We start from the raw sequence: 27,737 nt of genomic DNA on the forward strand, positions 1-27,737 counted from the left end.
ATTACCATTATCGACGTTTTTTATCGTTGGGTAAATGCTGAACGAAAGCTTTTTTCAATTAGGCCACGCAAAAATAGATAATTGGTTGACATCATCTAAGACGACTCAGATAACGGGAACTGAGGATTTGTATTCAACAAACTTGTGAGATATGGAGAAATTATTTATTACTTAAATCACATTTATTCGCGGACAGATTTCTTATTTGAAAACCACCTGGACCCAGTTCCACAGTTGTGAGTTAGAGTTAACTCTGAGTTAAAGTTAGTTCATTTTCAATGAGTTAACCCAGAGTTAAATCTTAACTTGGAACTGTTGAACTGGACCCTGGTTTAAGAGAGTGATCAGATGCGCTTGTAACCAGAAAAGGGGTTTAGTCTGAATAGAGTAACCACACATGAGTGGTCAACAGTCAGGTGTAGTGACTGGTGACCTGACTGGCCACCATTCATGAGACAAATCTACATAGCTTCAGTTACTACTGATTAATGGTCTGGTTTTTAGCACGCTCTGCTGGCAATCGGAAGGTCCGTGGTTCGGGTCCCGCTAGGGTTAGGGTTACGGACGAGCTGCGCTTGGGGCTACTTTACACCGATGAGGTCTTGCAAAGGCTTATTCCATTTTTTTGGCAAAATGATCGAGGATAAATTGTTCACTCTACCTGACTGGTCAACACATTGACCAGACGAACTTTACAAACTTCGCCGAAAGTCCCTAGTTCGAGTCCTAAGCCCAGTTTCACAAAATGTTGAAAAGTGTTAAATCAATTTTCAGTTTCATTTCTCAATTGGATTTAGGAGTTAAACTGAAATCAATCCTCTTTGTTGTTATCACCTCAACTATTCCCAGTTTACTAGTGCTTAATGAAACCTCTCTACGGCGTGTTTACGGGGTTATTCTCTGAGAGCTAACCGGGGTATAATAGACATATGGCTACCAATTAATTCATCCAAATATCCACCGTGAAATAAAATATTTAACAGTCTCGTCGTTATACCTGAAACGGATGACAATAGTTTGAGTAGTTTACAGAAACTGCTGCGCGTGCCGCACGTTCACCTCGCGTGACCTCATTCACTGTAACTCATCAACTATCAATTATTCAAACTGCAGAATTTATTGATAAAAACCGCTCCGCAATTTCCTCCAGACGTCCATTTTCTGAAAGCTGACAGACTCCTTATCGTTCGTTGCTAGGCGCTGAGTGAAAACTGGTTCATTGTTTATTTTAGACTCCGAATTCTGTATGGAACTGGATCAAGAATATCCCAGAGAACTGGGCCTAGAACCATGGAGACTGTACGGGCCCAGAATATCCCAGAGAACTGGGCCTAGAACTATGGAGACTGTACGGGCCCAGAACACAAGTGTGGAACTGGATCCAGCACAGCTGCTCGAGGAACTCAGTCCTGAACTGTGGAACTGGATCCTGAACTGTGGAACTGGGTCCAGAACTGTGTCCAGAACTGTGAAACTTGATCCATAACTGTGGAACTGGATCCAGAACTGTGAGACTGGATCCAGAACTGTGGAACTGGTTCTATACTTGCTTCTCAAAGCATCGAGTATGAAATCAAATGACAAGAACCCGAGCAATTCATAAATTGTCACCAATTGCGGATATTTAAACAGATGTATTTGTTTGAGTGGTTTATTTGAGTTTATTTCCCCCCTCTCCCCCACCTCATCCGCCCTGTTGATTCACTGGTGAAATCAATAAAAGATCGGTAAATTTTGACCATTAAAGTAATAATTAACGGTAAACATTTATCGGTTCAGATCAAATACAGAGAAACTGCTCAAACAACGCGCGGGGAGATAAACATTGTATCAATCTGTATCAATACTCATTATTACTGTTACATTTATTCAATTTCTCGATCATAGTTTTATTCATTTCGGGCTCTGGTGTAATATTGTATTAGCCTCGCAGCAGCACACTAGTTTGATCGAGTTTAGGATAGTGATCATTCTATTCCGAGGATTATAGTGTGGTCGTCTTTTACGGGAGGGCCTTAATTAACTTTCCAACAATGCCACGCAGGTTGCTACACCTGGAGCCAGTTGCCATGCATTAGTGATAAAAAATGTTGGATCAGTCAGATATCAAAATTTGAAAAAAAAGGCTGCGGATAGTAAGTATATCTGGGGATAGCAGATAAACAATATTCCATTTTTTGCTGAGGTAAGTGTTCGGGGTTGCAGGCGATGGGCGGCCGAACTGATGCCATCCGCATTGATTGGTCCTTAGAATCCTATTAGGAATATTCAAACTGAATGCGGATGATGGATCAACTATCAGCTACTGATAGCAAACAGCCTCACAGGATGCTGACTGCAGAGATCTGGTATCTATCACCAGTACTGATATTGTCACGGTTGCTGATTTCATATTGTGACATCAAGTGCGACTCGCGATTTGATGCCTACCTACACCGTAAGGTGCTGCCGCTATGGCTATCGTTAGCGGATTTTATGTACACTAACAGGAACCACCTCTGGCAAATGGTGGTATAACGAATGCCAGGGTTGCCTCGTGTTAGTGTATGGAAAATCCGCTAACGATAACCATAGCGGCAGCACCTTACGGTATACCTTAGACCCCACCGAGCGTATCAATTAGACATAAAAAGAGGGATGTTTAGAAATAGTTAAATCGAGAACCTCAAATCCTGGTTAAAAGGGCACCGGCAGTCAGTTCTGGTAGATTTGTCCGAATACCATCAATAGAAGATGCAATCAATAAAGAATCAAAATAACTCTTTTTAAAAGAATTTCAAAATGAACAATCAACAAAATCGATTTCCTTTAAATGAAAACCGTACATGATTATTCAACAAATAGTGAATATTTTAACATGATTGAAAATATATTTCTATAAATATATTACATGATGAAACACAATCGACTAAAATCAAGAGAACTAACAAACAACAATCATATCACAGTTTAAATTCAAATTCTAAAATCTAAAGAATTAAATTAGAATTACTTATAACTACCCAATCTATAATCAAAACATATTGGGCTCGATCACAGAATCTAGAAATTCAAAAACCCAAAGATGGGTACAATGTAAACACCAGGGCTAGGGCCAGTGTCAGATTTAAGCTATGACTGAACAGAACTGGGCCCTTGGTCCTAGCAATCCAACACATTTCAATTGGAAAAAGAAATTCGATCGCATTTTCATCGCTATAAATTATCTCTTTGCTTTAAGCTTCATGAATGAAGACTTGGGAGGAACGTAGGTTTTTTAAATATTGACGAATCTGGCAAACAATAAGGATTCATAAAATGTTCAAATATTGAATTGTTTAATCAGTTACGAGTTTAAAAAATAACTGTAGACCACCAGCTGTGACTAGTATCTATAAACAGTGACTTGTGCAATCAAATAGATTTAGAAATCTCCCTATATCATTTATACATAGATCAAAAATTCAAGTCACAACTGTTGAGAGTACGGCCCTTCTAAAACCCTCCCACTGACCCCCCTCACACCCCCCCCCCCCCAGCCCTTAATAGTAACTCAGTACACATAGTCTACAAGATCCAGTTCCACAGTTGTGAGTTAAGATTTGACTCAGAGTTGTTAACTCATTGAAAATGAACTAATTTTAACTCATAGTTAACTCTAACTCATGACTGTGGACCTGGATCCTTTATTTCACTCTTACTCAGTATTTGACCTCTATGGTCAGGTACAGATTACAAACTCATATGAAATGTGTTTTCTTTTAATTCAGGAACATTTGCAGCCAGTTGTTCGGTAGAGTTGAAATGTGTTTGCCAAACTAAAGTTCGTCTTTTCCTCATTTCTTCGTTCAATGAATTGATATAAGACTTCAGCTCCGGATCCCAAACAGTGACGCAACCATAGTTAGAAACTGAAATATCATACAATATATACAGTGATCGTTTAAGTCGTGATAAGTCTATTCCGCAATTTGTATTTCTGATTCAAATTACTAAGTGTAAGTCATCATCAACACAAAGATCATCTCAAATATGACGACTTATAAGAGTTTTAGACTATATCTTATCACAAGAAAGTGCTTACAATCAGTTCCAGTTCGAGTGCTGTCTATAGCGCCGTGATAACCCATCCCACTGACTAGAATTACCGAAGATATCGTCGGTACGCTCTCTAAAAAATAAACAAACAAAAAAGAAATATAAATTAAAGATATTTTTGGCCTTTTACTCAGAACTCAAGGAGAGGCACATCATATTCTGACAACTTTTCTTCAAAGTAAAGCAATAGAGGATCTGTCTTAACCTAGTGTTGAATCAATAAACCGAGACTGTGTAATCTTTTATAACGTGCCACATTACTTTATCTGCAATTGTCTATGTATATTATGTATATTTGGTTTGTTTGGTAAACTAGGAATGAATGTGAATTGGTGTATATGTCTGTGTGTATGTGGGAGTGTATGGACGAGGGATTAGGACTAGATTAAGCCAACTTTGGCTTCTCCTAATTCCTCGCATAATTTATTGGTATATTGTTTTCCATATATTGTGTATTCATTTGAAAACTCTGTAACAATCGTTTATGCAAATAAATCATATCATATATCATATATCATATATCATACGTCATACGTCATACGTCATACGTCATACGTCATACGTCATACGTCATACGTCATTATCATTATCATATCATATATCATATATCATATCATATCATATATCATATCATATATCATATCATATCAAGATGGATAAGACTTTATAGGTAACTTGTTTATAAAGTACGAGCTTCCTTACTAGTGTATTGTAGCTTCATCAGGTGAATGATTGAATAAGTGTTTTATAAGAATGTAGCCATCGCTATTAGCAAACAATGTATTGAAAGTTTAGCTCTTTTTTACCTAAACTATTCATCCTTCTGTAAAAAAGATCCTTTGATGATTTCAGGTTTAGTTTTCTTGCCGGCATTTCGATTCTGCTACCTATAAAATGACAGACCACATTCATATTTTCTCTGGCTTCAACGAGTGAAAATAGACTTTCTTCAATATTGCGAACAATGGGTTAAAATCGATCTTTTAGTTTAAAAAATCGATGTTTTAATTCAGCTGCCGATCATGAATTATGGCACCCGACTTCTCTGCAAACAAGTTGAAATAGATATAAGTGTATTTTGTTTAATTCACCTGTAGTTTTGACTTGAACTATTGATCTGATTGATGATGTATGTCTATGTATGATCCCGATACAGTGATGTGTAGCTGGGTTAATCAGTACGATATGACCCCCTCGAGTCCCGATCCACAGACTCGTAAAATCCTGTAACATCAACGTCGATACTTGTGTAGCCGTTTGAATGTTCTTCAAATTCTTCGAATTAAATCTAAAATAATAAAGTACAAAACTACAAAAAGTTAACATCGTATGAAAATTAATAATCAACCTGACCAGAAATCCAGATGAAAATAAAATTGAATCGCATTTTCTCAAACGGACCTGACAATCTCCTGAATGTCGATAACACTGCTTCGTTTGATTTTGAGTTTCTGTAAAGATTGGACGGACCAAACCTCAACGACGGAACTATGCATTTTACCGATATACAAATCATGACCCATCACCATACATGTGATCAGATTTCTGAAAAGAATGAAGAAAATGCAGCACAAATTTTGAAACATAAGAAGATATTAAAGGCTACTCAAGAACACGTTCACTGGCGGCTAAGAGTAAACTCATATATCTGGCTCATCGTTACCACTTCTAGTTGGCACATGGGAATGACACATTTCCTGATTGGACGGCTATGAGAACAAACTCTGTCATTAATTGGTCAATTTTGAGCAAAGGCTGACTATGTAACAGCTCCAGTGCCAACCTTCAAGTACATTAGTGTGGCACCTGGGGGCAGCACCGTATCATCAGGGTGACAGTGAACTGTCGACTTACGGTAGATTTTGATCAGTATCCCACATATGTTTAATATCATACGACTGACTGGTCAACTCTTCAAATACTACAACATGACTTCCACACGACGCGTAAATCAAACCGTTGTGATAGAGAAGACATCGCACTGGGGTAGAGTTTCCGGGTAGAAGCTGAATATAATAGGGCTCAATAGTTGCACTCTGAAATATAAATTAAAAAAACTTAAATGTGGAACTGGATCCAAGAGCTGCACGACTCAGTTCTAGTTAAATGATATAGTCCGTTTGTAATCACTTTTTGCAGGAGTCAAATTTTAACGTATGGAACTTGGGGATGGGGTGGCTGGATGAGGGGAGGGGAAGTGGCTCAGCTGAATGACATAAAGTTTTATCAGTCATAATACCACAATGACGAAACTTGAATGAAATGTTGAGATTGTTGTTGAGTTGGGCCCGATTGGGTCTGATTACTTACAGTAAGAAGTGTAGCAGTATCATATACAGCCAGGTAACCATTTGCTAAACCAGCTAGAATTAAATCCCTCGCATCATGACTAAAAACAAAACATAAAACATCTGAATTATTATCTAAGTTCCATAGTTATAGACCTAAGAGTCAAACAAGAATAAAACAGATACCCTGAACCTGCGAAAACAGATAGTTTAAGAATTGTGCGGATAGCTGCCCCTTTTAACTGTATGCCCTTTTCATTTGTTTGTGCTCCTGTCAGAGTCTGCCCTGGCTGCCACTGGATCTGCCCCTGGACCCGGCCCTGGATGCGGTCCTGTTTCCGCCCCTGCCTGGATGCGCCCCTGGATGCGCCCGTGGATCTACCCCTGTTCAGAGATTTCAAGAATTCTATTCAATTGAATTAGATCATGATTATATCTACCTTGTATAGTGTAACAATGAAATAACAGCGTCTGGAAGTGCATCCATTGTATGTCTGAGTTGATGTTCCCAGGCATCGTAAACTATAATGTGACCGACTTCGTTTGCTTGAACTCCGACTAATACAGCCGTCTGTCTAACAGTACACATACACCAGATTCGACCATGTCTTTGCGGTTTAGGTAATATCATTCCCTGCGAAATAAAACCCCCCAAAAAAACTTGTCATTCAAACCCAAACATTCAGAAATTATAAAACACCAACTACTAGGCTAGGTCTAACTGTACGGTCATGCCTCAATTCATTTTCTAAGGCCAGGAGTCAGTTTCATTAGACCAGTCTAAAGCCATGGAATGAGATCAGTCTTACCTCATTACAGTCCTATAACTAATCTTATTGAACTATAAGTCTATTCAAACCTAAATCTAGATAACCACACTCATAGAAGTATTCTCAGTGTTCGTAGTAACTCTTAATAAAACAAGTGAATTGTTCAAATAACCTTGATTTCTGATTTACTGTCAGTAAGATTGACCCAGGATAATTGAGAGTGACCTCTCTCTCCGCTGCCAAACCAAGCTTCCACTAACTGATCCTCATGTCTCTACAAATATAAACTCAAACAATTCACTCACATACCAGGGCTAGTAGCATCTGATGTCACTTACAGGCTTGTAGCATATGTAGTTAATCCTAACCCTGTCTATGAACCAGGGCCCAGGTTGTGGATTTATCGCAGACCCAGCCAAAAACATAAAACATCCTTTGATATATGACCTATTGCTCCTCCCCTCCCGTATGATTGACAACTTACCCTCACAGCGATACATTCAACAGCTAAATCCTTCGATACATACATCACTCGCTTCAGAGACACAACCTCAGCACAATTCAAACAATCATAGACTTCAGCAGCCTACAATTAAAAATAAACAACCTTAGACTGACGCGGTCAGTTGTGGATGACTCCAGATCCAGTTTGGGATGACTCCAGATCCAGTTGTGGATGACTCCGGATCCAGACTACTCTGGTAGCTGTTAACTTACTGTCAGTCTTTTATCAGGATCTTCTTTAAGACACGTATCAATAACGTCCTCCATATCGGGCCACGGTTCTTGTCCTTTGCTTGTGATCGGGTTGATTGGTCTTTGCTACAAATACATCATAAACAACTTGATTATGTTATGTTTACATCAAGGGCTGATGTCAATGTAAACGATTAAGTGCTTAATCTCAGAGCCAGTGATTGAAGCACTAGGACTGCAGAACAGCAATCCAAGTTTATCAATCATTATCCTCCAGACTCTATTTGTGGGACCAATCAATTCTCTCTGGGGTATGCGAATACCAGTCGTATCAGGATGAATTAGAGCAAGAAAATTTGTTACATATTGACGGGCAGGGCACGAGATCGACTCCCGGGGTAAACAGGATTCTGATATATTTCATGAACTGACCTCTAGAACTGCAGCATCGAGTTCAGCTCGACAGATTAATTCCTCAAACGGATGATGACCTCCAGTAACGAGTGTATAAAGAGTGATACCCAGTGAGTAAACGTCTGCCTGGTATGTGTAAGTCTCTTCACGAGCTACCTCTGGTGCCTTGTATCCAGCTGTACCCTCCGACGCGTAAAACCCATACGACGCCGCAAACCGAGCTATTCCGTAATCTGTGATCTTAGCATTCACCTGAAATAAACAAATCATAACTCATAAAGCTGGAACATGATCCAGGACTGGGGAACTGGGTTCTGAGTATCACAAAAACTGAAATATTTAACGGGTAACTGCCTCAAAGATTATTTATATGAAATGCATAAGAGTCTCTCATACTTACGACAACATTCAAAGACAAACTGAAGATAAGAACATTGTCTGGTTTCATATCTCTATAAATGATTTTATATTTCTGTAAATACATCAATCCTTCGGACACCTACAGAATAAATACATACACAAAATAAGAGCAAAATCTGGAAGTGACCCAAGGTAAATCTAACTCATAACTGTGGAATTGCGACCAGAACTGTGGAACTGGATCTAGAACTGTAGATCTGGGTCATGAACTGTGTAACTGGGAACACAATTGTGGAACTGGGTCTAGAACTGTGTAACTGGGACCAGAATTGTGGAACTGGGGTAGAACCGTGGAACTGGGGTCAGAATTGTGGAACTGGGTCTAGAACTGTGTAACTTGGACCAGAATTGTGGAACTGGGGTAGAACTGTGTAACTGGGACCAGAATTGTGGAAACGGGTCTAGAACTGTGTAACTTGGACCAGAATTGTGGAACTGGGGTCAGAATTGTGGAACTCTATCCTGAACTGTAGAACTGGATCCAGTACTGTAGAACTCAATCGCGAATTGTGGAAGTGGATCCAGAATTGTGGAATTGTGTGGTGGTGGATTATTGATAATACCTGTGTAGCAATTCTATGCATCAAGCGTCTGCTCAAAGCTCGTCCTGTTTTCAGTAGTCCACCGAGTGAACCGAGTGGAGCTAGTTCTAGTAGTATAACCCTCGGTCGCAGTCCGACCGCTAACATCTCGATTAAACTCGGGTGTTGCAGACGTCTGAGGATTGTTACTTCCTGTCTCATCATCGTATGTGGACTAACATCACCGACTTTATTAAACACCTTCACAGCTACCGATCTATCTTTATACGTGGCTCGGTAAACTGATCCGAAACTACCTTCACCAATACGAGATTCATTACTGTAAAATATTCAATATCTTTTACTAGAAATATCTTACAGAACAAACCTCCCCTCCAATCACTCCTCCCCTGTACCCCATCCTCCCCTCCCTCCTTCCCTGTACCATCCATCCTCCCCTCCCTTCTTCCCTGTACCATCCATCCTCCCCTCCCTTCTTCCCTGTACCCCATCCTCCCCTCCCTCCTCCCCTGTACCCCATCCTCCCCTCCCTCCTCCCCCTGTACCCCATCCATCCTCCCTCCCTCCTCCCCTGTACCCATCCTCCCTCCCTCCTTCCCCTTTACCCCATCCTCCCTCCCTCCTCCCCTTGTACCCCATCCATCCTCCCTCCTCCCCCTGTACCCCATCCATCCTCCCTCCTCCCCCTGTACCCATCCATCCTCCCTCCTTCCCCTGTACCCCATCCTCCCTCCCTCATCCCCCTGTACCCCATCCTCCCTCCTCCCCCTGTACAGGCTGGAAGAGATTCACTACATTGATACTTGAAGAGAATCTTTTTTTTGAATTTTCTAATAAAATAAATCGCAGGTGCACAAGTACATGCTATACACAGAACAATTGTACCAAGTTTCATCGAAATACAACAAAAAGGAGGTGTTGGTGTCTTCCTGGATGGACAATATCTCCATGGCAGATTCCACAAACAACTAATCTAACAATTCATGATTCTGATCACGGAGTTTTTGTGAATAAGTCAAAATAGAATCGAAATCTTGAACAGAAAATGAGAAATTCAATGATTTACTTGTTTTGCTTGTTGTATTGAGGTGAATGTAGATTGTTGTTTATTTTCTACAGTTCAAATAGAACTTACTTTGGCAAAAAGGTGAAGTAATCTTCTTCCAGTAAAAATCGTCTGTCTAAATCCCACAACATCACATCAGGAGTCTATATAAATAATAAAATACATCATCACAGACTGTCTCTCTCAGTATGAACTCAGTTTCAGAAAGTGATTGATTACAAACCAGTATCCGCAGAGACACTGGAATATCATGATTCGGACACGAAATAACATCATCAAAATCAGATTGATTTATCAGTTCTTCCAAAGAGAAAAAGTGAACATCTTCAGCTACAAATAAAATTGAAATTCCTACTTCATTTCCTTTACAATATTGGTAACATCTTGGAGCAGTTTTATAGACTGGGTATCACAGTTATCCCTAGTGATGGATCCTGAGTCCAGTTTTATAGACTGGGTATCACAGTTATCCCTAGCTCATAAAGCCTTCACACATGAATCCTTATTGTAAATACTCACGCTCACAGAAACTGCAAGGGATTTTTCTCTGTAATATTTCTTCACCGGTGAACGGATCTTTAACTAGTAAACCAGGGTACCATTCCTCGATCAGAGCGTCCATGTGATCAACTATATGACCCAATAACCTGTCACGATAACACAACAATACCGGTCAGTAAAAACATATTTCTTCCCGTGAAATATTCAAATTTATGTTAAAGACGTTTGGTTAGACTTTTTACTTTATCTTTACTGTTTAAGCTTTATGCAAAAAAGGGACCCACATTTTACTCTCCCTCGTCCCCTGAGACACTTACACTCCTCCTCTCTTCGAAGCAGGAACAGTTATCACAATAGCATCTTCGTGATTGAATTCAACCAGCACAAAATTATCCTAGAAAATGAAACACAGTCGGCTAATCATCTGACACATTGCATTGTTTGTTTGTTTTTGAATGACGTCATTCAGATCTTGGTTAATCCCTAGACTAACCCCATATAGTAACATTACTTACATCAGACTTATACAAGTAGATTCCTTGTTGCCAATATTTCGTATCCTGAACTCCAGATATCATCTGAAATTCATTAAAAAAGTGAAATTCTTCACATGGACTTTAGACTGAGGGTAGGTTACAGAGATTGAGTAATCAATGGCTGAGGGTAGGCTACAGAGATTGAGTAATCAATGGCTGAGGGTAGGTTACAGAGATATGAGTAATCAATGGCTGGGGGTAGGCTACAGAGATTGAGTAATCAATGGCTGAGGGTAGGCTACAGAGATTGAGTAATCAATGGCTGAGGGTAGGCTACAGAGATTGAGTAAAAAGTACCTCAGGCATCATTTCCTTCATGAACGATAGAAATCTGCAAATTAAACGAGACCAGAATCCAATCGGTACAAACGGCATTTCATAGTGACGGTGAATATAGTCTGTAACGAAATATATTCATCATATCAATAACTGAACTAAGAACATACGTTTACGCGTAGAAATTCAAACGCTATAGTCTAGAAACACACAAAATGACCAGGTTATGCTCATCTTAGCTCAGCAACCAATCTAACACCAGGCCTAGCTCATCTAACACCTAAAACAAATCTCACTCAAACAACTACCATTTACTTAGCCGCCTTTGACTCACTCACCAGTGCGTGCTTTCCCGGGTAGATTTAATTGAGGTCGCTTAGGTGAAACCCGACAAGGAATCAACAATTCTCTATCATTCAGTGGTAGAGCTATCTCAAATCTACAATACAAGAAACCTATCTCAAATCTACAATATTTCAGAGAAGATCTCGGATCAGTTGAAGATTGAGATCATCTTTATGCCAGAAATCTACTGAATCTACTCGTTTCTACAAGTTGAAAACAGAAAAATTCTAACTGATTTGGTTGATTTCACATAAGTGATGTAATAGGAGGATTCTAGGGAGGAAGTCATTTATTCGAGAACAGGCTATAATGAACTTACTTCTCAAGCAGACGTAGATATTGACCGATCATATCCTTCGGAAACGAATAATTAACATCTCGACCGACTTTCTTGCCGGTAAATAACTGCGGAACGTTACTTCTCAACAGTATCTGTAATTTCAAATTTTTGAATTTCAAATCCAACTGAATCCAACTGATGAGTTGTTTGTTTTCGACAGTGACATACCCCTTGTTCGCTGATGAATGGATTAATTTCTCGTACGGTGACGACTTGTGCAAACATTCGACACAACCATTCAGGATTTATGAAATACAGATCTTTCAAATAAAGCGTAGAATCTTCGAAATGTAGCAGAACGCCGACTTCATGTAAAAACCGTACAGCCTATAAGAATCAAACAGGGTTTTAACAAGCTACCCACAGTAAATAGGAAAACTATCAGAGGATTTTGACATTTCAGAAGCAAAGAGCCATTTCCAAAATAGATTTATTCCCCAAGAGTAGTTATAACAATGTAACCGGGTTGCAATGCCTGTAGCTGCTAGAATGTAATTAGTGAGCAGTCAACTGCAGGGGGAACCTAGGTCGGAATTCACTGTGAAACCACAGAGTGGTTGTAACTACAGGTGGTGATTGTGCGTGTCTATATCGGGTCTTATAGAGGTTATGCTAGTGACATCACACAGTTCATCTTATTGAACGTCAATTGTCAGTCAAGCGGCAAACAGAAGTTAAAAGACAGCCATTTGACAGATAATTTTATGCATTCGACTGTCTGACGCTTGTCTCAACACAATCTCAATAAATCTACGGTTTATGCGTGAAATCTAATTGTGAAACTAGAATTGAAACACTCACTTGTTGTAGTTCATCGTGATCTAACTCTATTTTAGCTCCTTTAATCAATCTATTCAATTCATGTTGACGTAAAACGGGAAACGAACGTATTTTCGCCTGCTCCGTGATCAACTCCTCCAGTTGTTTGTAACTCACAGGGATTTTTTGTCCCATCACGAATTTACCTTTCAATTTAAACCTGAAATCATCAATCAATTCAGTAAAATACAGTGAAACCTGTGGCTAAAGTCCTTAGAGTTGTGATGATCATTTTGTTGATGACTTATTAATCAAATCACGACTTATACTAAGTAAATTGAAAGACTACGGTAAATGAAACTCACTCATTTATAACTTTTCGTATTTTTTGTTCAAGTTCATTTATTTCTCTTGTATCTTTCGTAGCATTCACGATTACCATATCTTTAATTTCCGGAAAACCTGACAAACAAAAACAGAAAGGCAAATTTCAAGAGGTTCAAATTCAAAGTACACAGGAACACAATTCTAATGCATATTTCCAGAGCAAATCTCCAGAATATTTGAAAGTATCTCCAGCAATGTGTGGTCGATTTCTGGTTTCTTTCTGGGCACAAGAGACGGCAGCGCATTGTGGGCTGAATTTGATTTCAGGTTAGGTTTGAATCAGAGAATTCAAATCAGTCCGATATCCAGAGCAAATCTCCAGAGGATGTTGTTTGAATTTTACCTGGTTTACTGGTTAATCTTAGAATAGCACATCTCATTTCATAAATACAGTTCTCGAGATCTTCAGGAGGGATAGCATCTTTATGAGTTCCTACGATGATAACCGGGCATCCGGGAGCTCTTGCGTGGATATTTACCAGCCACGGTTTCAATGTTTCGACTTCACTGAGACCACGAGATAAATCATAAACCACCTGTAAAATACACATCATACCTGATCTATTACTTCTACTAAAAGGGGAGGGAAAGTTTATTTTATATTTGAACTTAGTTCTGGGTAAATACAGCTATCAGTAAGCTCAACACTCTAGTTCCACTGTTTCAGTTCAATCTGACTCTGGACGCAGTTCCACAGATGTAAGGGTTTAATCTGACTCTGGATCCAATTCCACAGTTGTGTGGGTTTAATTTGACTCTGCACCCACAGTTGTGAGTTGAGAAATTTGATTGTGTGGAACTTAGTTCCTGATCCACAAGAGAGAAATGAGGAAGTGAGGAAGAGATTTTATTTACCAGATAAAGCGCTCTGTTAGAGAGGAAACACTGATGAGTGCTGTAGAACTCTTCCTGACCAGCGAAATCCCACGTACTCAATGTATAAGTAACAGGTCTAGAATCTCTGTCTCTTCCATCTCGAACTGGTCTCGCTGTTAAAAATCTACAAATAAATTACATCCGTCTAAAGTCTGGTCACAAACTCAGAAAAATTGGCATTATGGTATATTTGAGGTGTGAAGCATTTCTATGATGTCACCTCCAGTCTTTAACGAGAATCCCGACCGTGGCGACACTTTTTTCGTTCCTATGCGCTGATTTTTTCGGTCTCTGCAGTGTACGAAGTAAAGTTGTTTTTCCGCGACCTCCGAATCCGACTACCATCATCTTAATGCGGTAATATTCTTCTGACTTAAATATAGATTATGAGGTTTTAATCGTATCATTTACTACCAACAGTAGAACCTTATCTTAAAGGCTCCACTGTAGAGCTGGACCCAGTTCCACAGTTAGAGTTAACTCTCAGTTAAAGTTGGTTCATTTTCAATGAGTAACTGATGAGTAACTCTATACTTCGAACTGTGGAACTGGACCCAGAATAATGAGAGGGATAGAGAAAGGGAGGAGAGAGCTGAAAGGAGAGGGAAAGAGAGGAGAGGAAGAGGTCAGGGAGAGAAGAGAGAGACTAAGGAGAGGGTAGTTTTTCTGTACTTACATTTTTTAATTTTTCGTGGAGAAATCCGATTAAATCTCGAGTTCTTCCTCTCAACAAAGCTTCATCGATGTCCAAACGTAGATTATCAAATGATAACTAAAATGATCAGACAATGATTTAACAAAACACTGAGTCTCTACAACATCTACTGAAATAATCATAACATTAAAACAAACGTGCGAACCTCCCAGAGCTTTGATAGTTTTCCCAGTTCATCTGGTAATGTTGTTATAGCTGTATTATGACTGATGTCTAAAGATGTTAATCCAGATAATTGACCAATCTCTTTAGGAAGCTACAAATAATCAAACACATTCGTAAATACAGCGTGATCAAACATTCAGCATCAATTGAAGAAAACAAAACTGATTTTAAATGAAACTTCAATTATAAGAGAGCCAAATTAAGACCATCCTCACTTGCCAGAGCTTGGTTACCTTCCAATGAAGCTCACGTTTACCCTTGGCAAGTGAGTATGTGTTACCTCGGATAAATCATTTTTCTGTATGACCAGGCGCTCCAGCGTCGTCCAACGTTTAACGTCTAACCCGAGGTTCAGCTTATCGATATTGTTGTTTGATAGCAGTAATTCACGTAGGTTATTTGTCTGCCACAGAACCGGTGGAGGGAATCCTACGAGTCCATTACCGCTGATATCTAGAGCTCGCAATCTACAATCAACAATCAGATACTAACTTCAATACGACCTAGACAACTAGACCCCACGATCCAATTCCACAAGTTGTTGGTTAAATTTGAATCTAAAGCTGAAATAAGTTCATTTCCAATGTTTTTTTAGAACTGTAGAACTGGGTCAAGTCTCAATAAATCCTGATCTTCAAAGGTTGATTCTCTAAAACTTCCATTGATATTCAAGCTGATAACAACAGGGCTATCGAAGTTACCGCTACCTGGCTGACAACCACCCACCATTGAGGTCTATTACAGATAAAATCTGATGAAGCATATCAGAATATCAAACTTACGAGGGCAGCTCCAGAATGAATTTTGGTATGAAATATGGTTCTTTTACGTGTAATGAATTGTTAGCAAGTTTTACGCAGTTCAATCTGATGAGTAAAGATGCTTGCTTCTCTGATGGCAGGCTCACTGCAAAATAAAACAACAGAAATATAGAAAACCAAGAGATCCATTCCGCCTCATTAATCTCTATCATCAGGACCCAGTTCTACATTTAAATAGTTAGAAATGAACTGGATTCAGAACTGTAGAATTGTGGAAAGAATTTGACGTACCTAATTCATTTCCGGAACATTCGAAAGTTTCCAGATATTTCACGATCAAATATTCCTCAGGAATGTGATTTAGATAATTATGCGATAAACTCAACGTTACAAGTTTCTTCAGTTTGTTCTCTTCGGGAAGTTCAGAAATCTTGTTACTGCAAACATGAATTTAGACACATTTAGATAAATATTTACAAAAATCAGAGAGAAATATAGAGGGGTTGGTTTCGTAGACCCGGACCCAGTTCCACCCCATCATCTAAACCAACTGTGGAACTGAGCTCTGGATGATAACCAGCACCCAGTTCCATATAGCTGTCCCTATAGTTTGACTTAAAATCAAGGCTAAAAATCACTTATTTCTAATGTTTTAACTCAAGAAAAACTTAGAACTTTGGAAGTTGGTCCAGATTTTGATACATAGTTGTATAAGAGTCAGCCCAAGAGAGGGTTCAAGTTAAAACCAGTGCTAAGATGAATATTCTGAGTACCGACCTGTTTAGGTATAAAGTCGTGAGGTGAGGCAGTTTTTCATTAAGCCACGTCGGGTAACTATCCAACTTGTTGTAAGACAGATACAATTCAGTTAAACTGAACGAAACAGGCATCGAATTATCCATGTAATAAGACTACAAAATATAAAACACACAATTCATCAGACACTGGTCCTCGAGATAGTAACAGTCTTAAATTCAACTTATTCAGTCAGTTCTAATCCAATCTTACACATCAATTTTGAAGTGTTCAGACTCTGTGAAACGTACCTGCAGTTGATTGTGAGAAAGGTCGAGGATTTTGATTTTCTGACACGACAAGCATTGCGTAGGAAACACTTGTAGTTCATTGTGACTGACATCTAGATGTTGTAACAATGGAAGACACTGAAAAACAAAGCCAAACTTAATAATCACCCAGCAGAGGAACTGGTTCCAGGGTCCCTTAGTACAACGACTGTTCAGTTTATTTTTCAAGTACCGGTTTATAGTATGAATATAAATACATATGCTTCGATGAAGGATCAATTTGAAACTTTGAGACCCATCGCTGAGCCCAGTTTTACAATGTTAGGTTAAAAGAAAATTCAGAATAATTACACAATAAATCAATACAGAATAAATGAAACAATCATCACCTTGAATATTGATTCTGGTAAAGATAAGAGGCAGTTACGACTGAGCACGAGTTTCTCAATTGATTCAAACATCGAAGATAAAGTTGAACCAATCACGACGATCGAAGATAAATCTCGAATATTATTGGACGAAACGTCGAACAGATTGACCTGGTGTTTCACAGGTTTCTTCACGATATTCTCATTCGGAATATGATCCAAGTTCGATCGGTATCTTCTTCTATTACGATCTAAAAATAAATAAAAACATTCTTCAGTTCTACGATTGAAAGGAACTTCAAAACTCACTTCTGTTCTAAATCCGTTTTACTTATTTAAGATCTATATTCAATGAGGGGGATGCAGTAGCAGGGAGTAGTGTGAACCATCAGTCATGGTCTCATTTACCAAGATTTGAAAGGCAGAAGTTTCTGGGTTGATGGTTCTTCACTGCCTTGGCTCAACGAGACCTCAACCTGCCCATTATACCCTGAGTTTGAGAAGAAACTCTGAACTTGCTAACAGTGCCCTGCACGGTACTCAGTTGGTTGAAGGCAAAGAGAAACTCTACTAATAGTGTCCTGAGTGGTGCTCAGTCATTGCTTCTAATCTAGGATCATTTTGTTTCTACAGTCAATCTTCAATCTATAACTCTGCTACGTATAATAATTCTCAACTAAAACCACTATGAATATGATCCAAGTTACTTAAACCTGGGTTCAGAACGTTCCGAACTCACTTCAAATCATAAATCATCATCAACAGTGGATTTTAGTTTGATCAGTATTTACCGAATGGTTGATGGCGTTTATATGAAGACGGTTCATCCTCTAACGACGTGTCCTGATCCGGATCAGTTTGAGCTCGTTCTATTTCACATAATTCATGTTCTGTCTCTTCAAACAGTACCCCATCAACTCCGTCCGTTCCGTCCGTTCCGTCTGTTCGGTCGCTATCCTCTTCATAAACTACTTCGATATTCTCAGGTAATGAAAATTTCCTCTAGAAAATTGAGAAAATCGTGAAAATGATTATCAAACCTAATTTGAATGTTAAAGAAATGGGAACTAAGCAGAACTTGTTGAAAATATCCCAAAAAATCTTTATATCTGAATTCAAATAAAACTTAAGCTGTGCTAGGGGAGGTTTTGAGGAGTACAGTGAAAATTAAGCCTGGACTGAGATTTTTTGTGTCTCTGTAGAAATAGACAAAAGTTAGTTTATCCCAGTCTTATGTTTAGTCTCAAGTTTGGACTGGACCGAAATGAGATTTTCCTAGTCTTATTTGAAGTCTCAACTCTAGAACTGGACCAAAATTAGGTTGGCTAGATTTTTGGTAAATGTAAAACTTACATCAATCAAACTGTCCGTGCTGCCGTAATGATTTGAAATCTCATAAATCGCTGATCGTCGTGACAACGATTTACGTTTATTGCGAGAGAACGGAGTCGGTGATTTCCGCAGCCAGCTCGATTCTAAAACACAAATTCATACATGAAATATTCATAAAATAAAATTGATATTATAAAACTGATATTCAGTTCAATGGTTGTATTAGTGAGTGAGACAGTCCGACTGTTCGAGGTTGAAATTTGACCTTAGTGTTAAAATAATGAAAACTGAACTAACTTTAAAAATTAGACAACTGATTCCAGAGATCAGTTTCACACTCGGGTTAAAACATTCAATTCTAAATTCTCAAGTCGAACTGTAGGACTGGATTGAGATGTTTGTTTCTTACCGACAGGAATGACTTTATCTCCGACCGCTGCTTGTTTACGTCTGGGATCTTTATTACTGAACGGAGTATTCGCTCCACTAACCGTCTGCTGTTTCCACGTTTCAATCTCTTGTGGCCAGTCGACAAATACAAACTGTTTACGAGTCGCTGCATTTAAAAACAATTACCAAAATACATGAACAAATACAAGGAAATATCTGTTACTCATCTACCGGTTACAGACAGAAGACTTTCAAAACTAGTCAGTTATAATGAATAATCCCGCACTGATATCACTGTTTCTGAGTATTGGGAAACCTGGGCCTGGTTTCATAGACTGAGTATCAAAGTTATCCCTAGGGGTAAATCCTCAATCTGGGTGACAAAACCACCATGGTTACAATGAGACACCATGGTTATAACTGATAGATTTCAAAATGTTGCCAGGGACTATTTTTCTTCTACATCTATGAAACCCAGCCCTATTACTTATCGCTCCTTTAAGAAAGGATTTAGATATATCTCAAAACTCTCTTACTACTTACGTCGATAATCTTTGAATATATCGTTTTCGGAATATCGTTTCCGTAGTAACGGAGAATTCGGTTGAGCACTGTTGAAATCGAACGGGTTGATTTTGCAGACATCCGGCGAAGATTGTCGTTTTAAACGTAACTTCGACAGAAATGATCGCCGTTCGACATTTTGTCGGTAAACCGTATCGGGACAAGTCGTCAACTGTTTAGATATGTCTTCATTTTCTCGTAAATCTAAACAAAAATCAAATAACTAATAATCTACTGAAAAGAATAACCCACAATTAGGAAGCAAGACTACAAGAGAAGAGTTAGATTGCTGACTTACCGATATCTACAGGGTATCTGAGCGCCAGTCGACTACCCATTAAAACTTGACTCTCAACTGATAAATTCAGACAGCTTCGCGCTTGTTGTCGAGCTCTTGTTTGTTGCATTAATGGTTTCAGTTGGTCGTCTTCTGCAAAATATGGGATTTCCTTTAAATTTAGTGTTAATGAATCGGAAATGTTACAGCGCGAAAATCTTATAAAACTTGTATCTATCCCATTGCGAGGCATCTTGATACTTTTTGTGATCTGGTTCCTGATAAGTTAGTAGGGTAATCTTATTATTGTTTGTAAGCTTTAATTAAGGTTTGTGGAAACATCCAATCGTAAAACTCAACCACAGACTGGTATTTCTGACCAGGTCCTGGATGCAGTTCCATGATTTTTTAGTTTGAATTGAACTGCGCAATAAACCAATTGAAAATGAATTGATTCTTACTCTAAGAATAGGGGAACCGAGTTCTGCTGGTTAGACACTCACCAGTAGGTTTAGATACCCTATCAGGGGAGTCTAATAGCGTAGCTATCAACCATTCTGGTTGAATATTCCCGAGGTTTAAACCACTCCACGATACAATTCCAGCTACAAAATAAACAACACATTTTCACCTACAAAACATTCTTATCTTGAACAAAATATTCAAAGATACGGTTTCATAGTTTCGAATCAAGTTTGAAACTAACTCACAACCGTGAAACTAGAAGATTTGTTCAGTACTAACCTTCTTTATCAAATCCCATATGATGAAGCAGCATGCCTGTAATATTATGAGCTTCTAAATCTAAACTTAATTTCAGCGCAGTTTGTACATCATTGATACCCTGAAAATATATACAACCACTTCACAGTCGGACCTCAAAGAAAGTTAACCTTTAAATTTGATAATTTCTAGCTATAAATCAGTGTAGGGTTGATTCCAGTCAAGATCTAGATACAAGATGCTTCTTCGATTGGTCTTAGGGACACTCATAGCATGTTCTTATCTAAAACTGATCTTAAGATGAAAATGAGCTCAGCCAGATGTGATTTATGGATTTCAGTAGATATAAACTGGAGTGGCTGGCTCTCTCACTGGAGTCACTGATACTCGATATATCGATATATACCTGTTGAAGCAGACACTGTACCATAGCCTCGTTCTGATGTCGACAGGCGTAGCAGATCGGAGTATCCTGACCTTCACCTTGATTACAATCAACCCCTAATTCTATTAAACACTCGACAACCTAAAACAGAGATAAACAAGAAACGAAATTCTTAATATGGACTTGACCGTTTAATCTAGAATCAAAATTAAAGAAAAATTTTTTTTTTTTTAAATCATGAGTGGTAGGCATGAAGTTTTTGGCAGAATTTCAGAGGATCCGTGCTCCGAGTGATTCAAAAAATCCTTATATTTCTCCCATGAATTGAATCAGGGAGTTTTTATGAAAATCTGACGGCTGGGCCGTATGCAGCCCCGTCTATGGGTAGGTAAAATTTTTTTCATTTATCTAAGTAACTCTAGGTGTATTCTGAGGGCTTTCTGGCTATCTTTCTTTTCTGACATTTTCCATGTACGGCAGAATCTAAATGATTTTTTTATAATCTGAAAATTTGATTTGATGATCATCACCTCATAGCAATGTAATCATTAATGCTTCCAAACCACAGAAAAATTATCTATGCAATTAAAAAACCTAAGATCGACTCATGTAGAAAATCCGCGACTAATGTTACGTTTATTTTTTCAAATAATTTGCATTTGAAGAATCCCATGATGAAACATTGCATAGAATCATTCTATGCAATGGGTCTATCGTGCCATCATGATCTTTGACCCCTGTGCATACTACTGATGAGGCCTATACAGATTGGAATAACATTTAACATTTATAATTGTTGACAAAACAACAAACAGGATACCAACCACATAAATTGTAAGACATAAACAACACATAACGCATGGAAAATATGAAGCAGAACTCGAACTTTTGGGGGTAGGAGCGTTCGCACCCCCCCCTGAATACGGCCCTACAGGTACGGGATCTCTGTGATAACAGCATGAAATGATGATTAATTATAAATACATTCCACTTACATCATGTGAACTACCGATCGATTGTACACTGTGTACGAAGTTTGTTAGACAATTTATTCACTTCAACAAAACAAATCGTAGGCAAAAAAATTGATACCTTGTTTCTCCGCTCTGCTGAGCTTAAAACTTGACCCAGCCGCCTATCTACCTTGGACATTACTGTTTTTTAGAATCGTGATCTATTTTACCATAATAGACCCGCATCAGCTATAGAAATGAACTGAAGAACAAAGTATCATTTTTGATTAGCCTTGAACTTGGAATTATTTAATGTCACCACTTCGGGGTATCTATGGATTTATGAGAAATAAAGCTAGAGGTTTTCATCAATAAATGTTAACGTTTTTATTCTTTGATTGCAATAAATCATTCTAAAATTTAGAAAAAAAAAAAAACAGGCGGCGGCTAAATTAGGAGGGGAGCTGTTGGGAATCAAAGAAATTTATTTCTATGGCCTTATTAAAGTTCCAGTTGTTCAGCTGGCTACTGGCGCGTATTCAACCCGGCAGTAGAACCTTTTCATTCAACTTCTATAAGCTCTCAATGTAAATCTATTCAACAATAGAGACACAATTGCGGCTTTTCAGAGTTGTTGATATCATTCTGACACGCGCTATTGAATACGTCACCGGCTGACCACGGTGTACACAAGCATAGACCATTCACCTCTGCACACTCACACTGTGAACATGCTACCGTGGATTCTCCTCCTGGCGCTCCCGCTCCTGCTCCTGCTCCTGTTCCTGCTTCCTGAGGAACGACGTCTTTATGTTTTATGTGTTACTGTTCGTCTCCGTGCTGTCCTGTACTGTTCCGTGTTTATTAATCCGTTCTATTTTTCAGCAATTAACCCGTTTTATTTTTCAGGGCCGATTTCTCTGTCGAATTTCAACGTTTGCTGGAACAAAACTAATGTCCGAAAGCGTCGGCTCTCCTTCGCCGGTCATGTGTCGAGGATGTCAGACAAAGAGTCGGTCAGGAAATTCTGCCCTCTACACGCCCTCATACGGAACACGAAAACCAGGATGACGAGGCCTCACTGCCCCCACCTATCTACAAAGTGTGCTGAGTGATGTCAATGACAGGCATATCTGTGAGATTGCGCGGGATACAAATGGAGCGGTTATACTGGATTGTCACGCTACTAGCATTCATTGTGTCCTTGTGACCGCCCGGATGAGGGATGATTCTACTGTCACGCTCTTTGTTTCTGGTATTCTGAGTCGGCTGAGGGATGATTCTACTGTCACGCTCTTTGATTTCTAGTTTGAGTGCTAGTTTTCATTGTGTCCTTGTGATAACCCCGGTCAGTGGATGAAGTCTCTCGTCGGCTTGTGAGTGCTAGTTTCATTGTGTCCTTGTGACAACCTCGGTCAGTGGATGAAGTCTCTTGTCACGCTTTTGGGTGCTAGTTGAGATCCTGAATCTCAACCCGGTCCAGCTGGTTGTACTGCGCTATTTGTGTTTCGTGCAATTTTACAGGTTTGTCAGTTACTGACGTCGCCCAGTACATCCTGCAGTTAGATGGGGAATGTGAGGCGTTGTCATTCTGGTTTTCGCGTTCTGTGTGAGGGCGTGTAGAGGGCAGTATATTCCTGGCTGGCTCATTGTCTGGTGTTCTCGGCATGTGACCGGCGACGGAGAGCTGAAAAGCTTTCGAACATTAGTTTTGTTCCGTACCAGGTTTTCATCGCTCTTCTCTTTTTTTTTCATTTCAGGACTCCCAAGAAGTTGAAGAAGGAGATGCTAGAAGGCGACTACAGAAGATGCCGAAAAAAGAATAGTGAACTCTTCACAATCTTGAAAGTTAAGTTGATTCACATGTAAATTAGGATTAATGATGAAGAAATGTGTGACTACAAAATGTTTTTCTTTTTCTCAATTTCAGCTTCGACGAAACCCAAGAAGACAAAGAAGTACTTCGATTTTGAAAAAAATGATGTAAAATCGACCGACGATCACACAACTATATCTGTACTTCGATTTCGAAAAAAAAAATTAGACAAAATTATCTTCAACCTTGTAAACTTTCGGACTACATGAAAAAAAAGACCAAATATTGTAAAATTATCGAAAAAAAATTATGTAAAATCAACCGACGATCACACAACTATATCTGTACTTCGATTCCCGCCTGTTTCGCTCCTGGCAGGTGTGTCACGATCGTAAGGGACACCAACTCAAAAAGTTGAACGAGAGCTCATCAACTAAGATCTGCCGATTAGAGAACAGTGCACAGAAGGGGCCAATTTGGATGAAACTCAACCAACCAACTTAGGAGAACCCAGCCATCATAAAAAGTAATTTGATATTTGATATGAACTTAGAACATTTTAACGGATACTGAACCGAGCAAACTTGAAATGTAAGTTGATTTTTGGCGAACTTTATGTTTGCCTACGCAAATGGTCTGGAGAAGCAGTTTTCATTGAAAACGAATAGAGTACCGGTGTGTCAACAAGGCACAAACATTGGCTGTTGAACCAATAGTGTTGATTTTGGTGTCATGGTTTGGCTTAATGAGTTCTCGAGCCCACAAAAATTTCATAGTGATCGAGTTATAGTAGGGGACTTATTCTTGAAAAACACGTAAAAACCTGCTTTTTAGCACTAAGTAATGGCACGTTTTCATATATGAGAATTTGCTTACTTGGAATTGAAATATATAAAAATCCAATCCTTCCTGGAAGTGTTGCCATTTTTTGTGTGACTCATCTCGATGTACTTTTCGACCTACAGGTCCTCACTTTATAAACCCCAAAAGTTTTCTAGCTTCTATTTATCTGAGTTGACCTCATTACCTGAGCTACATTGAATGTGATTGGCTGTTTGTTGGATAAACCGGATATTCCGGGAACTTCTGATGTAATTGGGAAAGCCCATTGGGAAAACCCAATGTGGAACCCAAAACCAAATGGCGATAATTATAATTTGTTCGGTTTTACGAATATAACCAAGTAGGCTATTCTAGGTATATTATTTATGGAAATTATTATGATAAATTCTAAATGAAATATTATGTCATTACAGGATATCTTCTTTTAATCATTGCAGCTAAATTTCAACTATGAGAAAAACCCAGTTTGAGATCAACTACTCGCCCAAAATCGACCAACTGGAACAGTGCTCAGATGAGGCCAACTACCTAACCAACTAATAGGATAATCGCCGATAACGAACCAAGCAATCATTAAAGGTAACTTGATATATGTGGAATTATGTCGATAAATTCTAAATGAAATATTTTGTCATTACAGGATATTTTTGTTTGCTCATTTCAGCTAAATCCTATCTATATGAAACTGCCAAGCTTTAAATCAACGACTCATCAAATATCTACAGATAAGCTCTGCCCACTGAACGATCCAAGCTTGAATCAAATGCATCAACCAATTGTTCTAACCGATACTGAACCTAGCAAACTTGAAATGTAAAATGAGGCCAACTAAAATCCAACTTATCAACTAACAAACTTAAGATGATCCACGCCGATTACGAACCAAGCAATCATAAAAGGTAACTTGATATACATGGAATTATTTCGATAAATTCTAAATGAAATATTTTGTCATTACAGGATATCTTCTTTTAATCATTGCAGCCAAATTTCAACTATGAGAAAAACCCAGTTTGAGATCAACTACTCGTCCAAAATCGATCAACTGGAACAGTGCACAGATGAGGCCAACTTACTAACCAACTAATAGGATAATCGCCGATAACCAAGCAATCATTAAAGGTAAATTGATATACATGAAATTATTTCGATAAATTCTAAATGAAATATTTTGTCATTACAGGATATCTTCTTTTAATCATTTCAGCTGAATTTCAACTATAAGAAAAAGCCCATCTTGAGACCAAACACTCGTCCAAAATCTACAAACTGCAACGGTGCACAGAAAAGGCCAGAACTGAACCCAGCAATCTTTAAAGGTAAGTTGATATACATGAAATTACCTGTATATAGAAATTTCAGTCCTCATATGAATATCATTTCATAATTGACTATCATCAAAATCTATTTACCGGTCCAAATGGCTGAACTTTTATCTACACTAGTCTTAAACAATGATGAACTAGTCCTATTACTGCAATTAATTATTGGGGTTTAAATCAGCAATTGACTTCAATGAATTTTACTTTGTGAAAAACAGGGTGGCTTGTAATTTGAAATGACACGTAAATTATGATAAATCTGTCTGAAATGTTTTGCTTTCTTCACTTTGTTTCAGCCAAACTACATCTCGGAAAAATTGGCCTGAAGAAGACACTCACAAGTAGATGAATACTGATCGACCTATTTGCTGATGAAAACTGCAGAAGCCGGAATGAGAAGTTGAGGAGCCAGCAACGGATTAATCACTCAACGATGGATTATTCTACAATCGGTGATTTCTATAAAACATTTTATCAGGAGCAGCAGAGACAATAGTGAATTTTATAAACACTGATTCAAGCGACAAAGCTAATGGATTATCTCATAAACACTGATTCAGGATAAACACTGTTTTAAAAGCAGCAAAGACAATAGTGTATCTTATTAGGAGCAGCATAGACAATAGTGCATGTTATAAACACTGAGATCCAGGAGCGGCGAAGACAATAGCGGACTTCTGTAGTAAAGTATTGATTTTTTTGCTTATCACCTTTTTCAAACCAGTCTGATGGATAATATAGTGTTTTCGAGGAAACTATTTGATAATGTTTATGCGATGTGAGAGTCTAATAAAAGCTAAGCTCCATTAATGCACGATTTTGGTCTTTGATCCTTGGTCGATACATAAGTCAAGTTAAGTTAGTCACTAGGGGTAAATGGTCGTGTTGAGTGCCTAGTTTTGACTTGTAGGTCTGTTGAGTTAACTCCTAAACTGAGATATAGTTTCAACATGAATTGTGAGTTTCGAAAGTAACCAATTTGAAAAATTTGAAACAAATCGTAGATTTCGATTTAAGCGTCCTTCAATCTGTTTGATGATCATATCTACGTATTTGAAAACTAAAGCTTTATCTGAAAGGAGACCATTATTTACATTTGAGAGTTAAAGCTAGGAATAACAAGGCATAAAGTTATAGCTAGGACTCATTTTCAACGTTTTAACATTGTTTATAGCTGTTTGAACTTCTTTTATTGTAATGGGTAAATCCATATCACGAGATGGCTCTCGTGAATAATCACTTAGCTTCAAATCGGGTGTATAATGATTATTAAGGAGTGGCAGTGAATCAGTAGCGCTTTCTTAAAATGGGCCCAGAACTTTACAGTGAAAAAATGCCTGCAGTTGTAAATAGAGGAGTATAAATAATACATAACTACAAACTACAAGTACATAAAGTAATTCTAAAAAATAAAAAAAACCAATAAATAATAAATAGAATAAACAACAATACAAACAAACAACAAATTAATATTCTATTTACATGAAAAGGCATTTTTTCAAATATTTATCAACACGGTTCTTCATTTATCGAACAACCTTCCCTAAGTATAGCGAAAACCCGAGATCTTTTCTGTTGTTATTCAAAGCATTCTATCAACTCAGTTATTGTAATGAACAAAACAAATAACCATAAACCTTAACTAAATCGAAAACATTTAAAAAATAACTGATATGATAGAATGCTTTGAATTACTGTGATGAAAGATTGACCCGTCCTTTCAACTAGCCGCGCTCAATCACTGCTGTGACTGTTATCTAAAATCTGGTACATACATTTTACTTTTTAGAAAGAATTCAAAACAG

The 27,737-nt window shown here is 38.3% G+C and overlaps 1 protein-coding gene and 1 long non-coding RNA gene across 3 annotated transcripts in view; one reads left to right on the plus strand and one right to left on the minus strand.

Annotated features, from left to right (window-relative positions):
• Positions 1 to 3,521: 3,521 nt before the first annotated feature.
• The window catches only part of LOC141901585 (leucine-rich repeat serine/threonine-protein kinase 2-like), a 38,094-nt gene continuing 13,878 nt past the window's right edge, over positions 3,522 to 27,737 (minus strand). For both annotated transcript variants that reach the window (XM_074788915.1, XM_074788914.1), the window contains exons 20-63: positions 21,020 to 21,139; positions 20,635 to 20,734; positions 20,394 to 20,495; positions 19,912 to 20,043; positions 19,593 to 19,817; positions 19,069 to 19,215; positions 18,681 to 18,802; positions 18,119 to 18,329; positions 17,349 to 17,578; positions 16,981 to 17,097; positions 16,712 to 16,845; positions 16,226 to 16,371; positions 15,956 to 16,079; positions 15,454 to 15,640; positions 15,154 to 15,264; positions 14,970 to 15,065; positions 14,514 to 14,665; positions 14,273 to 14,417; positions 13,761 to 13,953; positions 13,396 to 13,492; positions 13,073 to 13,250; positions 12,440 to 12,598; positions 12,251 to 12,363; positions 11,925 to 12,025; positions 11,608 to 11,708; positions 11,290 to 11,352; positions 11,092 to 11,168; positions 10,793 to 10,920; positions 10,497 to 10,603; positions 10,343 to 10,416; positions 9,229 to 9,526; positions 8,646 to 8,744; positions 8,264 to 8,497; positions 7,853 to 7,957; positions 7,620 to 7,721; positions 7,308 to 7,409; positions 6,806 to 6,999; positions 6,388 to 6,466; positions 5,932 to 6,113; positions 5,479 to 5,622; positions 5,169 to 5,365; positions 4,884 to 4,964; positions 4,064 to 4,150; positions 3,522 to 3,890 (exon numbers count right to left, since the gene is read on the minus strand). In XM_074788915.1, the coding sequence (XP_074645016.1) occupies positions 3,712 to 3,890; positions 4,064 to 4,150; positions 4,884 to 4,964; positions 5,169 to 5,365; positions 5,479 to 5,622; positions 5,932 to 6,113; positions 6,388 to 6,466; positions 6,806 to 6,999; positions 7,308 to 7,409; positions 7,620 to 7,721; positions 7,853 to 7,957; positions 8,264 to 8,497; positions 8,646 to 8,744; positions 9,229 to 9,526; positions 10,343 to 10,416; positions 10,497 to 10,603; positions 10,793 to 10,920; positions 11,092 to 11,168; positions 11,290 to 11,352; positions 11,608 to 11,708; positions 11,925 to 12,025; positions 12,251 to 12,363; positions 12,440 to 12,598; positions 13,073 to 13,250; positions 13,396 to 13,492; positions 13,761 to 13,953; positions 14,273 to 14,417; positions 14,514 to 14,665; positions 14,970 to 15,065; positions 15,154 to 15,264; positions 15,454 to 15,640; positions 15,956 to 16,079; positions 16,226 to 16,371; positions 16,712 to 16,845; positions 16,981 to 17,097; positions 17,349 to 17,578; positions 18,119 to 18,329; positions 18,681 to 18,802; positions 19,069 to 19,215; positions 19,593 to 19,817; positions 19,912 to 20,043; positions 20,394 to 20,495; positions 20,635 to 20,734; positions 21,020 to 21,139 (6,075 nt within the window). In that variant the 3' untranslated portion in view covers positions 3,522 to 3,711. The remainder of the gene's footprint in view (positions 3,891 to 4,063; positions 4,151 to 4,883; positions 4,965 to 5,168; positions 5,366 to 5,478; positions 5,623 to 5,931; positions 6,114 to 6,387; positions 6,467 to 6,805; positions 7,000 to 7,307; positions 7,410 to 7,619; positions 7,722 to 7,852; positions 7,958 to 8,263; positions 8,498 to 8,645; positions 8,745 to 9,228; positions 9,527 to 10,342; positions 10,417 to 10,496; positions 10,604 to 10,792; positions 10,921 to 11,091; positions 11,169 to 11,289; positions 11,353 to 11,607; positions 11,709 to 11,924; positions 12,026 to 12,250; positions 12,364 to 12,439; positions 12,599 to 13,072; positions 13,251 to 13,395; positions 13,493 to 13,760; positions 13,954 to 14,272; positions 14,418 to 14,513; positions 14,666 to 14,969; positions 15,066 to 15,153; positions 15,265 to 15,453; positions 15,641 to 15,955; positions 16,080 to 16,225; positions 16,372 to 16,711; positions 16,846 to 16,980; positions 17,098 to 17,348; positions 17,579 to 18,118; positions 18,330 to 18,680; positions 18,803 to 19,068; positions 19,216 to 19,592; positions 19,818 to 19,911; positions 20,044 to 20,393; positions 20,496 to 20,634; positions 20,735 to 21,019; positions 21,140 to 27,737) is intronic.
• Positions 25,300 to 26,888, plus strand: LOC141902022 (uncharacterized). The gene is made up of 4 exons (XR_012618880.1): positions 25,300 to 25,509; positions 25,595 to 25,732; positions 25,818 to 25,929; positions 26,229 to 26,888. It is a non-coding gene; the product is annotated as an uncharacterized LOC141902022 (long non-coding RNA).

Source organism: Tubulanus polymorphus, chromosome 3 (assembly GCF_964204645.1).
Source record: "Tubulanus polymorphus chromosome 3, tnTubPoly1.2, whole genome shotgun sequence".
Lineage (NCBI taxonomy): Eukaryota > Metazoa > Nemertea > Palaeonemertea > Tubulaniformes > Tubulanidae > Tubulanus > Tubulanus polymorphus.